The sequence below is a fragment of the Pelodiscus sinensis genome, chromosome 6, assembly GCF_049634645.1.
Source record: "Pelodiscus sinensis isolate JC-2024 chromosome 6, ASM4963464v1, whole genome shotgun sequence".
In the NCBI taxonomy this organism is placed as follows: domain Eukaryota; kingdom Metazoa; phylum Chordata; order Testudines; family Trionychidae; genus Pelodiscus; species Pelodiscus sinensis.
The window spans coordinates 115,993,052-116,007,797 of record NC_134716.1 but is presented as its reverse complement, the minus strand read 5'-3'; the positions used below and the strand labels follow the sequence as shown (position 1 = coordinate 116,007,797).

General features: G+C 41.9%; 1 protein-coding gene across 6 annotated transcripts in view; it reads right to left on the bottom strand.

Moving 5' to 3' along the window:
- DYM (dymeclin) overlaps window positions 1-14,746 on the bottom strand; it is a 322,698-nt gene that overhangs the window by 143,331 nt on the left and 164,621 nt on the right. For all 6 annotated transcript variants that reach the window (XM_075932691.1, XM_075932689.1, XM_075932685.1 and 3 more), the window contains one exon: window positions 5,147-5,272. In XM_075932691.1, coding sequence (XP_075788806.1) covers window positions 5,147-5,272 — 126 coding nt within the window. The remainder of the gene's footprint in view (window positions 1-5,146; window positions 5,273-14,746) is intronic.

Sequence of the window (14,746 nt, the reverse complement as noted above, 5' to 3'; positions counted from 1 at the left end):
AGTTTCATAAGGGCCTAGTAGTCAGATCTCGGTTTCTAACTCTACCACAGACTCATTGTATCATTAAGTAAATAACCTGTGGCAGATTTTCAGAGATGCTGAGCATTCACAATTCACAGCTGAAGTTAAAGGGAAATACGAATATTCAGTTCCTCAGGAAAGAGGGAACTTGTGTTTTACAATCAATGTTTTTAAACGAATTGGGAAAACAAAACTTCTCTGTCTTTATAAAGTGCTTTGAAATGCATGAGAAAATGTGTTATTTTCACACACAATAAAGCTTAATTATATGACTGTTCAGCTTCAATGTAGCTTCACCAGAAAAAAATCCATAAACTCTCAGTAATAAATAGGACATTTAAATTAAAGTTTTATTACACAAACTCTCACTAAACTTACAAATTTATGAGAGAGGGGGTGATCATGATAGAAAAGATCTCTTATCAAAATGGTAGCAAACTACAAAATAGAGGCAGTTACCAGCCCAGCCGTGTATGGTTTCTTACATTGTTCAAATGCTCTTCCAAAAACAACTTCCCAAAAAGAAACATGACTTAGTACAGCAGTGTGAAATACTCACAACAACTCCCTCCCCCCCCACATTAAATTTACCTGGTTTTAAGATTTCTAAAATTTAAAATGTATTTAAGGCTTTAAGAAAGTTATACTAAAGTTCAAAGATTTTTAAAAAGAATATTGTAGACCCAGCTTAAAACAAATCTTATAGTTTTTGGATTTGCACTGAAAATGAAATCTGAAGCTTTGCGCACAATACCCAGAAAAAAACTCAACATTTGATAGCGTTTTGCTCTGAATTCTGGATTAATTTAAACCCCAAACTCAAAGTGAAACGAGGTCTGTAGACTCAACATAACAGAATTTCAAAAATGTGGTTGCATGAAACCCTGAGAACTAAAATCTCTCAATTTCCCACGGCTCTGATTCTTAGGCACTATTTCAGAATCTGAAGATGACTGACACAGTGTTAAAATTTAAAATGTAACATATAAAACATATTTCCAATTATTATTAGTGGATAATCAGAGCAGTGGTTCCCAACACCTTCTGCTCCACAGAGTTGGCTGGGCTCAGCTCTCTGCTGTGTGTTGTGACCTAGCCCAGGCATGTGGCATAGGTGTTGTGTCAGAGAGCAGAGCCGTGCCAGCTCTGGAGCAAAAGCTGTTTGGGAACCACTGCCTTGGTCTAGCTCCATAACAGAGAGGAACATCTGAGTGAGTGGTATTGCAAACATGCACGAGGTACCAGGTCACAATGCCCAGAGCAGGGAGCCAAACCCGGCCAACCCTGCAGGATAGGAGCTTGCTCAGCTGGGTCATATTCTGGCTTTCTTGTGGTTTCTCTTTCCCTCCAATGTCTCACAGCTTGTCTGAGGTCACAACCCACAGTATAGAGATGGTTAATTTAGACAGCTATAAGAAGATGTTCACTGATATTTGTACAGTGCTATGAAGTGTAACAGAAGTATTTATTAATGAGCAGCACAAATTCATTGAAGTAGTAATAAGCCATTTGGAAATAAAATACTTTAAAATAAATACAGCTAGCTGCCTGTAGAAAAAAAAAGTACCATAAACATTTTGTGATACCATCTCATGTGAAGGCCTCAGTTAAATTGTGGTTTCCTGTTACTGGGTGTTTAAGTGGGAGGGAGTTAATCAACTCAAAGACCTGTCATAGGTAAGGAACTCCTGATTTACCAGTTTACTCTATTGTTACTACTGAAGTAAGCTGGTTTCTGTGCAAGCTCGGGATCAGCCTGGATAGTGTCAGTTGCAGGAACAGGCTCTGGTTTTGATCACCTCTTCCAAGCAGCTATGACCACATTTATTTTAAATAAAAACCCTTCAGCAGTTAGAAGAGTTTCTGTGGTTTCCTGGTCTCTTTACCTGTCTGTATCAACACAGAGATTTATAAAACTCTGCTTACTAAAATTAATCGTAAAATCAATAAATAAATAAATAAATGTGGGTGTAATACCACAAAGGAAAATATGCCCATAAACAGATCACACAGTAATGACTGTTATAAGAACATTACAGGATATGCATCAGCACAGAGGAAAAACAGGTCGACTCAAAATACATTATTTTCTAATTTTCTCAGACTTCAGCCAAGTGATGGAAGAAGCTTCCTACTGAAATTGCTAACATGCAATCAATACTTACAGTGCATAAGAGTTTCATTCAGGTTGTGTGACTGATGCTAGACATTCACATTTTACAGACTGATTTAAGACAGTTTCCTTCTCTACACTTATGTTTTTTTCTTTCCTATGCCTTTGAGATTTAGGACACTTGATGAAACGTATTCAATAATTAACACTATGCAAAACTATTCTTTTTGGAGGCGAGTACCATACCTTTCACACTGAGATTAAGCATCTAAAATAATTGAAAGGAATGTAAATTGGTGTCAGATGCACCTATGCAGTTTTGAGCCTGACTTCAAGAGAAAAAGTGTGGCCTTTTCTGTCCTTTTGTTTCCTTCTGGCAGCCATGCACAAGTGAGTGGATCATCCCTGAACTGGTATCAAAAAGATCCTTTCACAAACTGTCCAAGAGAACTAGGTTGGGCTTAACCTGCAATATTCAGATCCAGATAGGAAACCCTCCTTCTCCTCTTACACAAAGTTCACGGATGCTCAGAATTAAGAACACAAGGGAATTAGAAAATGCTGTTTGCCCAGGGTTGTGGTTAAAGCAAATAATTGGAAGGGAATTTTCTTGAAACAACAGAATCCTTGGAGTCATAGTCTTTCACAATTTTTTGGTCAAGTATGTTATGGTTGCTAAGGAGATGTTGTAGTCTAATGTTTGTGTAGACAGGGACCTAGCCTGCACACCCATAACTGAATTCTCTAGGTGACAGCAGGAGATACCCAACCTCTTCTCTTCATTGTACCTATCTATTTCTGTGAAAAAGATTTGGAGTGCCAAGGAAAACAAAAGTTCTGGAATTCAATGCAAGTAATATGACAGGAGTAGCAAAGTTACATTTCATTTGACTTTAGCTTTTCAGATCAGAAGGGAGTACTGATCTCGCATGGGATGCGAAAGAAGGGGCAGAACGGAGGACTTTGCAGAAGAGTGTGGAAAAGATTGAATGATTCCAGGTCTGACCTCTAACTCAATGCCAACGTACTCCACCAACTGTTGATAAAGCAGCATGCAACTCCTTGAAAGTCATCCATTTCTGGCCCTTCCTCCCCAATGCAGCTGAGGAGCAGTTCAAACATATAGGACTACAGGCCCAGGATTCTCCCCCCCCATTCCCACAGTACTCACTTAAGGGGCAAAATTGTATGTTTTGGCTCCCTGAAGCCACCAAAGGACAGCTTGCTAAACATCCTCTGCTGAGGATGGAAACAGAGGCAAAGGATAAGACAGCAAAGACATATTGAAAGAAAACAGAGGCAGAGAAGAGCATCAATGTGAAAACTGGCAGGAAAAAGGAGGGCAAATTTAAAGTTAAATATCGCTCACATTATAAAGCCAGTACTACCACCATGTTGACAATCTCAGAAGTGAGACAAGGATTAAATGGACATTGAAAGTGAATTATGTTTTCACCTCTTGGCTGAACCTACAGCTAGATTTTTAGGAAAATCCGTTTCCCTAAACAATAAGAGATCTGTTGACAGAACACATTTAATAAAGCCTTTGAAATAAATGAAGAAAGATGAAGCAAGGAAGTGATGGCAAGCATGCTGTATCTCAGCAGTTCAATAACCTCAATTCATGAGCAAAAACTTAAATGTTAAGGAGATACTAAATCTGTAGACACTGCATCCAAATACATACACCCATGGTGTATGGAGAGGAAGGAAAAATCTCCAGAGAAATATTGGCTTCAGCAGTTTGCATATTTGCCATTGGTTTTATTCCCAAAAGTTGCCTATTAGTCCCAAGAAACTTCACATAAACAAAAAGTCTGCCTGTTTTATACATACAGATCTACATAATTTCCTATGAGGCTACAGAAATTTGTGACCAAAATTTCTCTCGGGTTTTTATAAGCTTCTATCCCACTTTGCTATTCTGGGGAAAATGTTACATTCCTGCTAAAACAGAACAAAAATTTACCTGTGAGATAGATTGGTTTAGCTACCTGAGCAACTGCTTTTACCTTTTCACATCTCCTTTATGCATCAATGCATCACATTATCCCAAGAGAGCATTTGCATGTCTGAGTTTGTAAGCTAGGAAGCTAGAACAATCACCCCAGTCACTCACTAGCAGAGTTGGTCAAGGCCAATCAAATCTAATCAGAAATTGGACTGCATTACACAGCTAATATAAAATAGATATTAACCTGGCCAAAAGACAGAACAGAGATGCCAAGTCAGGAAGTTATATCCAGTTTGGGAAATAAAAACTCCCACTAAAATCTCTGCAGTTGAAATATAAGCTACTTAAGTAAGGCTGCTGTGAAAGCATAAGACAGTTTACCTATTATTCTATGTCTTTTCTTTCCTTGGCAAAACAGCATCCTTAAGGAAACCTTCCTGACTATTTCCATGCTAGAAAGAAGACAGACTAGAGAAAACCAAAGTTATGCTAGGGGCAGGAAAATCATTCGTACACATCACAACACAAAAATTCCTGAAAGGAAGCTTATAACTCTGGTCTAATTAGTCCTGTAGGAAATGAGTATATGTCCTCAAATCTTGAAAACCAAGTTTAATATGTAAACCAGCTCTGCTGTGGAGACAATTAGGGTACGTCTACATAGTAATGTTTACCTTGAAATAAGCTACGCAATTTGAGCTATGCCAACTGAGTAGATTATTTCAAAATAGCTTATTTTGAAATTTGTTGCTGTCTACACAGTGCTAATTTCAAAATAAATTGCTATTCTGTGCACCTTAATCCTTGTGTACCAAAGTTTACAGGAAGCCAGAATAAGAAGCCCATTGTTTCGAATGTATTTTGAAATAACGGGCATGCTGTTAAGTGGTGCAAAATGCTATTTCAGGATAACAGATGTTATCCTGAAATAGCACCGCTGTGTCGACATACCCTTATTGTCCTAGTGGAGTAGGCAGTAAAACAAAACTTATCTCTACTCAGATAAACATTACATTATTTTATTTTCCAAAAAGTTATTATCTATAACAGTAGCTCACCACTTCATGGATAGATCGATTGAAGCTATCATCCTCTGTAAGGATCAACAGAATTATAAGGGCCATATAAACATGGTGTGAATTTCTTTCTTCAACATGATAGAGAATCTCAAGAATTGGCAAAACCTTGGGGGGAAAAATAAGAATCATTAGTTTAGTCTTTCAAATTAGTTTAGCCTTTCAAATATGACAAACAGACAGAAGGTTTTAAATATTCCTAGTATCACCCTCTCTTTTCACAATAACACAGAATCCTTTCCTCGTGAAACAGCCACCTCAACTACTGATATAAAATGTTCAAAGTCCTTCCATCTGCTTTTTCTTACTCCATAAGAGTCAAACAGTCTGAACATATACTTTCTTCAAGTGGAGAGACAGAATTTTAATTCCAAACAAATAGAATTCCTAGCCAAACCAGTTACTATAAGGCTCTACAAATTCCATCTCCCATCTGCCAGAAAAACTGTTTGCTGAACCAAATTTATATTGGTTTGAGGCTAACTCAATTGAAACACAGTTTGCCTGGCTAGAATACATAGGGCTCAACCATCTTCCTCACAGTTTACAAATGTTTAGTCAATGTAGAACTCTGATTTGAAATGGTTATGTCCCATCCATTATAGATAGAAACTGTTCAGAATTATTTTAAAAATCACAGTAGGGCCAAAATTGGCACCTTAATCCAAACCTCTTTGAATGTCAAGTGATGGAGGTGATCAAATTAGAAGCCCCAGATCTGAAAACCATTCTGGATTAGATTCAAACCCCATAAAGGCCTGTTTTTCCAATTCTAATTCATATGCTGTTAGTGTTTGTGTTCCCATTCTTATGAAAGGTCAGCCCAAGGTCTTGTAACATTTCCATCAAGATGGCCAGCTTTAGCCAAAGTCCTGAAAGAAGAGCTGACAAGATTTCATTGCCACAGAATTAGTACCTGGACTCTAGTCTTGATTTGTCCCCAAGATCCAACCTAAACTTAATCCAGATGTAAATACTTTCTCTTCAATTCTTAGAATATTAGCTTTACACTAGCTCAGTATAATTTCCCCTTCCTCGGATTTAGGAGGAAGTTTAAATCACAAAATAATAGAGTAAAAGGATTTCAGAAGATTCTTATTTCCAAGAGTGAATGAGGCACAGAGAACTCTTCCCACCAGATTATAGATGCTTAAAGACTTAACTTGCTGCTTTAAAAAACAAACCAAATGTAATGAATCATGTGAAACCCTTTTCTGATGACCAGCCAGTACTCTGAATGCATCATATGTCTTTAAAATTACCAGAAATGTTCTGTTACAATCACCAAGTTCTAAAACAGTTTGTTTTGGCTAGACATATTAAAGACATTTTTATAGTTTCTTATTAAACCAGTGGGTTTGTCTCTGTGTGCTTCTGCACACATACCTTTTCTGGGGCACATTAACCAGGATCAAGATAACACAGGAAAAAATGAGTCTTTTAAAAAACATTTTTTCATCATCAGAACCAAATAACTTTCTCTACAAATTCAAAAGTTAGGGATTTCTCCCTCCTCCCCCACCGGTTAAAACAGGAATTTTTCTGCTGAGATTGAGATTTTTCCCCGTAAATGACATGATTATTGAGAGAAAGACCACTTTTTATAATATTTGTATCACTGATAGCACAATAGCAATGCTAAAAGTAAAATATATTTATTTTCCCCATTTCTCAGTGGAAAGAAGTGGATTTTCCCTATATCTCTAAGAAAACAGCCCTTCACTTCATTGTCTCCCTATATAGCATAAGCACTATTGTTATGGTTGAAATGGACACAATTTTTCAGCATCCCATACCACTACAATTTCTCGATTAGAAACTCAGTGCTTCTGTTAAGGACTGAGAGACACTCATCTCCCAGTTCCAGTCAGAAAGAGTCAATATTTGTTCATGTTCTTCTCTCTCTCTTTCATTCATTCATTTCTGTTGAAATTCCCTGGAACTCTTGTCTTGAAGCCAGGAGAACAAGTTTAGAGGAAGATTAAATTTTCCTGGATGGTAGCGCATAATACTGTCAAATAAACATCCCTACTTTGATATTTTTGAGCATAAGAACAGCGATAACTAACAAGACTTATTTTTCCTCACTTCAAGCCTAGAACTCTAGTATTATTTTAGACTAGTTTGCTCAGTCTTTCACAAATTTTTCAGTTAAAAAAAAATCAAGCCACCTAAATAAGGCTTACTGTATGCACATATAGTTTGACTTGCTTCCAACTAAAATATAGTAGAAATTCAGTTATGAACGACTCAGAAATGGAGTCTGTACATGACCTATGTTTTCTCTTATCTTTTCCATCCATGTACTGATTTTTCCATCTATGTGCAGAATAATTTGTATGTGCACCAAGATGTGCAAATGTGCACCACCAATTGTAACAAAACTTAGCCGTGGGTGGTCTGCTAATCATCTGTGTGGCATTTGAATCTCTTCTAAGTGGCCACACAAGCACACAGCTTACAGGAAACACTGTTTGTAACTCTGAACAAAATATTATTGCTGCTCTTTAAAACATTTACAAGAGAACTTTGATTTAATACAGCTTTAAAAAAAAACTTTACTCAGAAGAAGAAAAATGCTGATTTTAACCATCTTAATTTAAAATGTTTCTGTACTGGTTTCAGTTTCTTTACCTTGTCAATTAAAAAAATCTTTTCCTTTATTCTTGTAGTAGCTTACATTTAACATTGTACTATGCTGTACAATATTTGCATTTGTTTATGTGTCTGCTGCCTGATCGCATTCTTCCAGTTCCAAATGCAGTGTAAGGGCCAGTTCATAACTCTGGTGTTCATTGCTCTCAGATTCTACTACATGTATACTGTACATGATTTTACACAGTATAACTTCAAAACCCAAATGTTCTCCTATTCCTATTATGCAGTCCAACAGATAACTTTCTTGACACAACATAAAGCAATATAAAACAACTGCACAGGTTGATTTACAATTTGTCTTTGCAATGAAAACAACAAAAGCTGTTTGAAGTCTACCAAGGTATATACTGGGGCAAACACTTACTTTCTTGGATGGCTACTGAAAGAAATGTAGGAACATCAGCTTTTTTCTCCTGTAGGATTTATCACAGTAAAATACTAATCAAAATATAATATATTGCAATGTAAGTTATAGGACCTTGTAATACAGGCAGTCCCCGACTTATGTCGGATCCGCCGTTACGAACGGGGCTTTTCTCACCCCGGAGGACGGGAGCGGCGGGATGCCCAGATGCGCCGCGGTCCTGCCGCCCGTGCCCTCAGGGGAAAGAAAAGCTGCTCCGCGTCTCCCTGGTCTCCTGGGGGGAGCCCCCCCCCAGCAGACCAGGGAGACGCGGAGCAAAGCCGCGGAGCACGCAGGCAGCGGGACAGCCCAGACATGCCGCGGCTGTCCCGCTGCCCGTGTGTTCCGCGGCTTTGCTCCGCGTCTCCCTGGTCTGCTGGGGGGGGGCTCCCCCCAGGAGACCAGGGAGACAGGGAGCAAAGCCTCGGAGGACGCTGGCAGCGGGACAGCCGCGGCGTGTCTGGGCTGTCCCGCTACCCGCGTCCTCCGCAGCTTTGCTCCGCGTCTCCCTGGTCTGCTGGGGGGACCAGGGAGACGCGGAGCAATGCCGCAGAGGATGCGGGCGGGACCGCAGCGCATCTCGGTGGTCCCGCCACCAACGTCTCCCTGGTCTGCTGAGGGGGGGGCGCGCAGGTAGTGCGCCCCTCCCCAACAGACCAGGCTTTTCTTGCCGACGACGCCTGGGGTAGAGCAGCTGGGGCGCTGCCTAGTTGTTCCCCGCAGCGCTGAGGTGCGGCGCTGCGAGGACCTACCCGGCAGCGCCCCAGCTGCTCTGTCCCAGGCATCCAAATTCAGCCGCTGTTGAAACTGATGAGTGGCTGATTCCAGGAAGCTGGGGGCAGAGCAACTCTGCCTCGGGCTTCCTGTAGTCAGCTGCTGGTCAGTTTCAGCAGCGGCTGAATCTGGACGCCAGTTCCGACTTACATACAAATTTAACTTAAGAACAAACCTACAGTCCCTATCTTGTACGTAACCCGGGGACTGCCTGTACTTGACAAGCAGTATTGTTAGTGCTAAATAACAGTGTGCCAAGCACATCTGGAATACATAGTTGCTTCAGACCTGCCCAAGATGCTTATTATTTCTAATTGAAAAGATGTTTGTTCATATACCATAGTATAGGACATGATTGATGAAGCATATTTATGTTCAAAAAGCACCCAAGGCACTACAGGCAGTCCCCGGGTTATGTACAAGATAGGGACTATAGGTTTGTTCTTAAGCTGAATTTGTATGTAAGTCGGAACTGGTGTCCAGATTCAGCTGCTACCACTGAAACTGACCAGGGGCTGACTACAGGAAGCCGGAGGCAGAGTTGCTCTGCCCCCAGCTTCCTGGAATCAGCCTGATAAGTTTCAACAGCTGCTGAATCTGGAGCCTGGGACAGAACAGCTGGGGCGCTGCCCAGTAGGTTCCCACAGGACCAACTCGGCAGCACCCCAGCTGCTCTACCCGAGGCGTCCCGCAACAAAATCCTGGTCTGCTGGGGGGGGGGGGGGGGGGGAATTGGTGCGCCCCCTCCCCCCCAGCAGACCAGGGAGACCCGAGCAAAGCCGCCCAGGCGGCGGGACCCCCGCCGCCAGGGCGGCTTTGCTCCTGTCCCCCGGTCTGCTGGGGGGGTCCAGCGGCTTTGCTGCATCCCCCCCCCAGCAGACCAGGGGGACAGGAGCAAAGCCGCCCAGGCGGCGGGGGTCCCGCTGCCTGGGCAGCTTTGCTCCTGGGCAAATGAGCAAAGCCGCAGGCTAGCAGGCGGTGGCTAGCAGGCGGTGGCTAGCAGGCGGCGGCTTTGCTCGGGTGTCCCTGGTCTGCTGGGGAGGTCCAGCGGCTTTGCTGGACCCCCCCAGCAGACCAGGGAGACCGGGAGAAGCTTTTCTTGCCCCGGGGGACACGGGTGGTGACCCGCCGCCCATGAGCTCCGGGGCAAGAAAAGCCCCATTTGTAAGTGCGGATCCGATGTAAGTCGGATCCGCGTAAGTCGGGGACTGCCTGTATATGTGCACGGATAACTGAATTAAAAACTCCTTATTGACACTAAGTAAAGTATTGTACATCAGCTCATTCAGCCCTAATTTGGAAATACATCAGACATCCCTGTTTCTACACTCCATTCAAACCACAGCTTCTTCATCATTCTGACCATGTCACCTTCTCCTTGAAGCCCACCACAGATTTCCCAATCCACTGAAAATGTTAACTTCCTTGTCCTCCCCTTCATGATCGCGTATATTTGTGCGCCTCCTTTCTTATATATCCTTATCTAAGCATTTTGCCAAGCATACTCTGGTCTGTGATTAAAAGTCTCAGAGAGGCTACTGTGTTAGTCTGTGATTAAAAAAACCTTAAAAAAATAACAATGGTCCTAGAGCACCGTAGAGACTAACAAAAATATATAAATAGTATCATGAGCTTTCGTGGACACAAATTTGTCATCTGAAGAAGTGGGTTGTGCCCACAAAAGCTCACAATACTATTTATAGTTTTTGCTACTCTCTAAGGCAGGGGTGGGCAATAATTTTAGAATGAGGGCTACTTCAAACATTTTTGAAGTGGTTGCAGGCTGCCCAAAAGGGAGGGGCCTCAGACAGAAGGGGCAGCGTCTCAGGCAGAAGGGGAGGAGCCTTTAAATAGCAAGAGTTGAAAGGGTTCACGCCTCCTTTGTGGTTCCCAGGCATACGTTAGCGGGGGACAGGAGCTGAAAGCCCTTTCAACTCCTGCTATTTAAAGGTCTGAGTGCTCCCAGTCTCGCTGCTAGCGTGAGGCCAAGAGCAGCAAGCCCTTTCAATTGCTTCTATTAAAAGGGCTTGCGCCTGCTAGGTGGCTAGCAGGCAATGCATCCACCTGATAGGTGCAAGTTCTTTAAAAAAAAAAAAAAAATGGCAGTTAAAAGGGCTCGTAGCTCCCAGTGGCACTAGCATGTTGCCAGGGAGCCGGGACTAGCAAGCCCTTTTAACTACTTCTGTTTAAAGGGCTTGCGCCTTCCCCATGATTGACAGGCAACGGATTGCCCAACAGGCACAGGAAAGGTGTGGGCCCTTTAAATAGAAACAGTTAAAAGGGCTCGCGTATCTTTGGCTCCCAGGCCTGGGACCTGGAACTGCTGCGTAGGCCAAATCTAAATGCTAAGTGGGCTGAATCTGGCCCACTGAGGGCCTTTTGCCCACACCTGCTCTAAGGTTATGTCCACACTGCAAGCTTATTTAAAAGTAACTCACATTATTTTGAAGCAACAGAATGCGCATCTACACAGTAAGCCCATTATTCCATAATTTCGAAATAACAGGCTTCTTACTCTGACTTCTGTAACCCTCATTTCACGAACAAGGGAAGTCAAAGGAAGAACATTTTTCCTTCCACTTCCGGCTGTGTAGACAGCACCAAAAACTGAGGTAAGCTACTTTGACTTCAGCTACACAATTAATGTAGCTGAAGTTGCATATCTTAACTCGAGTTTAGCCCGCAGCATAGACATATCCTAAGAAGCTACAGGGCCACTGTTGTTTAAGGTTTTTTCTGTTCTGTGAATTAGGCCAGATTTAACACCCATTTACTTCCCTTTGCATATTGAACCTCAAACGATTCATAAGTAGAGCCATGTGAACCTTGAGATTTCTGGTTCCCTGCCAATTTTGATACTTATAAATTTCCTGTGAACCAGAAATTCTAAAATATTCTGAAACATGGCCTTTGCAAAACTAAATATAGCCTCCAGGATCCCGACAGTTGCTGACTAAAATTAATATTCATCTGATCAGTAACACCGCTGCAATTATGAACTTACAAAAAAATTTACATCCTATCTATTTCAAATCAGCAGTTTCTAGGGCTCCCAGGGTCTGCAATTCTGGGGAAGTCTAGCTATGCAGGCTGCCTAGACCTAAAGATCCAGGATTCCAAAGTCCTGGGAAAGCTGGCTTTCAGACAGCTCAGCTCTGACTACAGCAGTCAGGCAGCACTGGGAGCTAGCTAGCCCAGGACTCTGGAAGACTGGAATTCCCATACCAAGGCAGTCAACATGGCAGAGACTACAGCTGCAGAACCTGGAAGTCTGATATTCCCAACAAGCCACCTGGAAAAAGGCAGGATTCTGATTAAAAACCTGCATGTGATTAGATAAATGTTCGATGAACCCAAGCTGTTTTCACAAAACATTTTGGGTCTGAAATTTCTATGTTCCAAAGAAGCTTTGTTTTGTTGGAAAATTCTCCACCAGCTCTATTCATACCTTCTCCTTCCCCAAACTCTCTTCAAGGCCCAGTTCTGCTATAATGTTAATTAAGAAAACAGACTACTAATTTTGACTAGGTTAAGGGCATTAAATGGGGATTATTGTGGTGTTTAAAATACATATTTTTATCGCTCTCTTTTTTCCTCTTTCATCCTCTTTCATATACTACATCTTTTGTTAGTCTGTAGCACTTCAGGGAAATGACAGTCTTTATATGTGTGCATCTGTGTGGACTCTCCTTATACAGCCCATTAAACCATCTCTACTGGGCCTACTTGTTACATTCCTTATTGCTGACCTATCTTCAGTCAGAAGATATTTTTATAGAAAAAACATCATTATAAAAATACAGGTACTTTGCTTTATTTTTTTTGCAAGTGTTGCTCTGTTGACTCATTTAGCGTGGCCACTATAACTCCCCCTCCTCATCCCTTTCTGCAGTACTCTATCCAAAGCAGTCATTTCCCATTGTGTATATATGTAATTGATTATTCCTTCCTAAATTGAGTATTTTTAATTTGTCCTTATTGAATTTCATCCTATTTCAGACAATTTCTCCAGTTTGTCCAACCATTTTTAATGCTATCCTCTAAAACACTTGCAACCCCTCTCAGCATGGTATTGTCCACAAACTTCATAAATGTACTCTCCATGCCAGTATGCAAATAACTGATGAAGATATTGAACAGAAAGGTAGCCAGCATTGATCCACTCAACATGCCTGTCCAGTTTGACTCTGAACCACTGATAACTATTGTCTGGGAATGATTTTGTAACCAGTTAAGTATTCACCTTTAGGAGTTTCATGTAGACTGTAATTCTATAGTTTATTTGAAAGTCATGTGATACACTAGCAAAGGCATTACAAAAGTCAAGATATACCTCTATCTGCTACCCTGCTATCTACAGTGTCTGTTACCCTGTCAAAGAAAGCTATTAGGTTGGTGTGTCATTATTTATTCTTTCCACATCCACATACACTGTTACTTAAAACCTTATCTTTTAGTTGTTTGCAAATTGATTGCTTCAGTTATTTATTCCACTATCTTTCCAGCTACTCAAGTTAAACTGACTGATCCATAATTCTCCCAATTGTCCTTATTCTCCTCTTTTTATACACTGGAATCATATATGCCATCTTTCAGTACTTTGGAATCTCTCCCATCTTCCAATGGTGTTTTCAATGGCAAATTGATCGGATATCTCCTGTGTCAGCTTTCTGAGAATTCTATTTCATCAAACCCTGCCAACTGGAAAACATCTAACCTAAAACTTTCTCTACACTATGATTTTAGATTGACTCTAGCTGCTTATGGTCAATTTTTTAAACATTGAGTCCACACTACCAAGGCTATTTCATCGACTTTAAGGGACAATGAAGTTGATTTTGGTGCTCCACAAGGAGTAACACAAAATTTGACCTAGAATAGTCGAATTCACGGTAGTGTACACCCAGCATAGAGAAAGCAGAAATTCTTGGCCTCTGGAAGGCATCTCGCAGTGTATCACTCTGACCATGACTTGCACCTCTACTACTCTCTAGGGGTATGTCTACACTACAGTGCTAATTCGAACTAACTTAGTTCAAATTAGTTAAATCAAACTAAGCTAATTCGAACTAACGGATCCAGACTAAAAAACTAGTTCGAATTAGCGTTTTGCTAATTCGAACTAGCATGTCCACATTAAGTGGACCCTGAACCGGGGTTAAGGATGGCCGGAAGCAGTGCCGGCAGGGCATCAGATGAGGACTTAGAGCATGCAGCTGCTGCCTCAGGCTAGCCGAGGGCTGTGCTTAAAGGGACCCGACCCCCACTCCGGACAGACAGTTCTCAGGGGTTCCCCACTTGCAAAGCAGTCCTGGCTTGGAGTGCCCTGAGTGCCCACACTGGGCACATCACAGCACTCGGCCATCAGCCCGGCTGCACTTGCCGCAGGCTGCCATCTGGGGAGAGGGGGCAATTGGGGGGCTGCAGAAGAGCTTCCACCCCCAGAAGCCCGCAGAGCCAGCCCAGTCCTCCCCATCAGGGGCTCGTATCCATTCCTCTCTCACCTCCTTCCACTTACCCTTCCCTAGCCCCACTTCTTGATGTACAAAATAAAGATAACGTGTCTTCCAAAATGGAATCTCTCTTTATTGAACAAAACTCGGGGAGACTGGGAAAAGGAGATGGGAGAGGGTAAGAGAGAGGGTGGGAGAGGGGAGGGCAACTAAAATGATCAGAGGTTTGGAACAGGTCCCATATGAAGAGAGGCTAAAGAGACTGGGACTTTTCAGTTTAGAAAAGAGGAGACT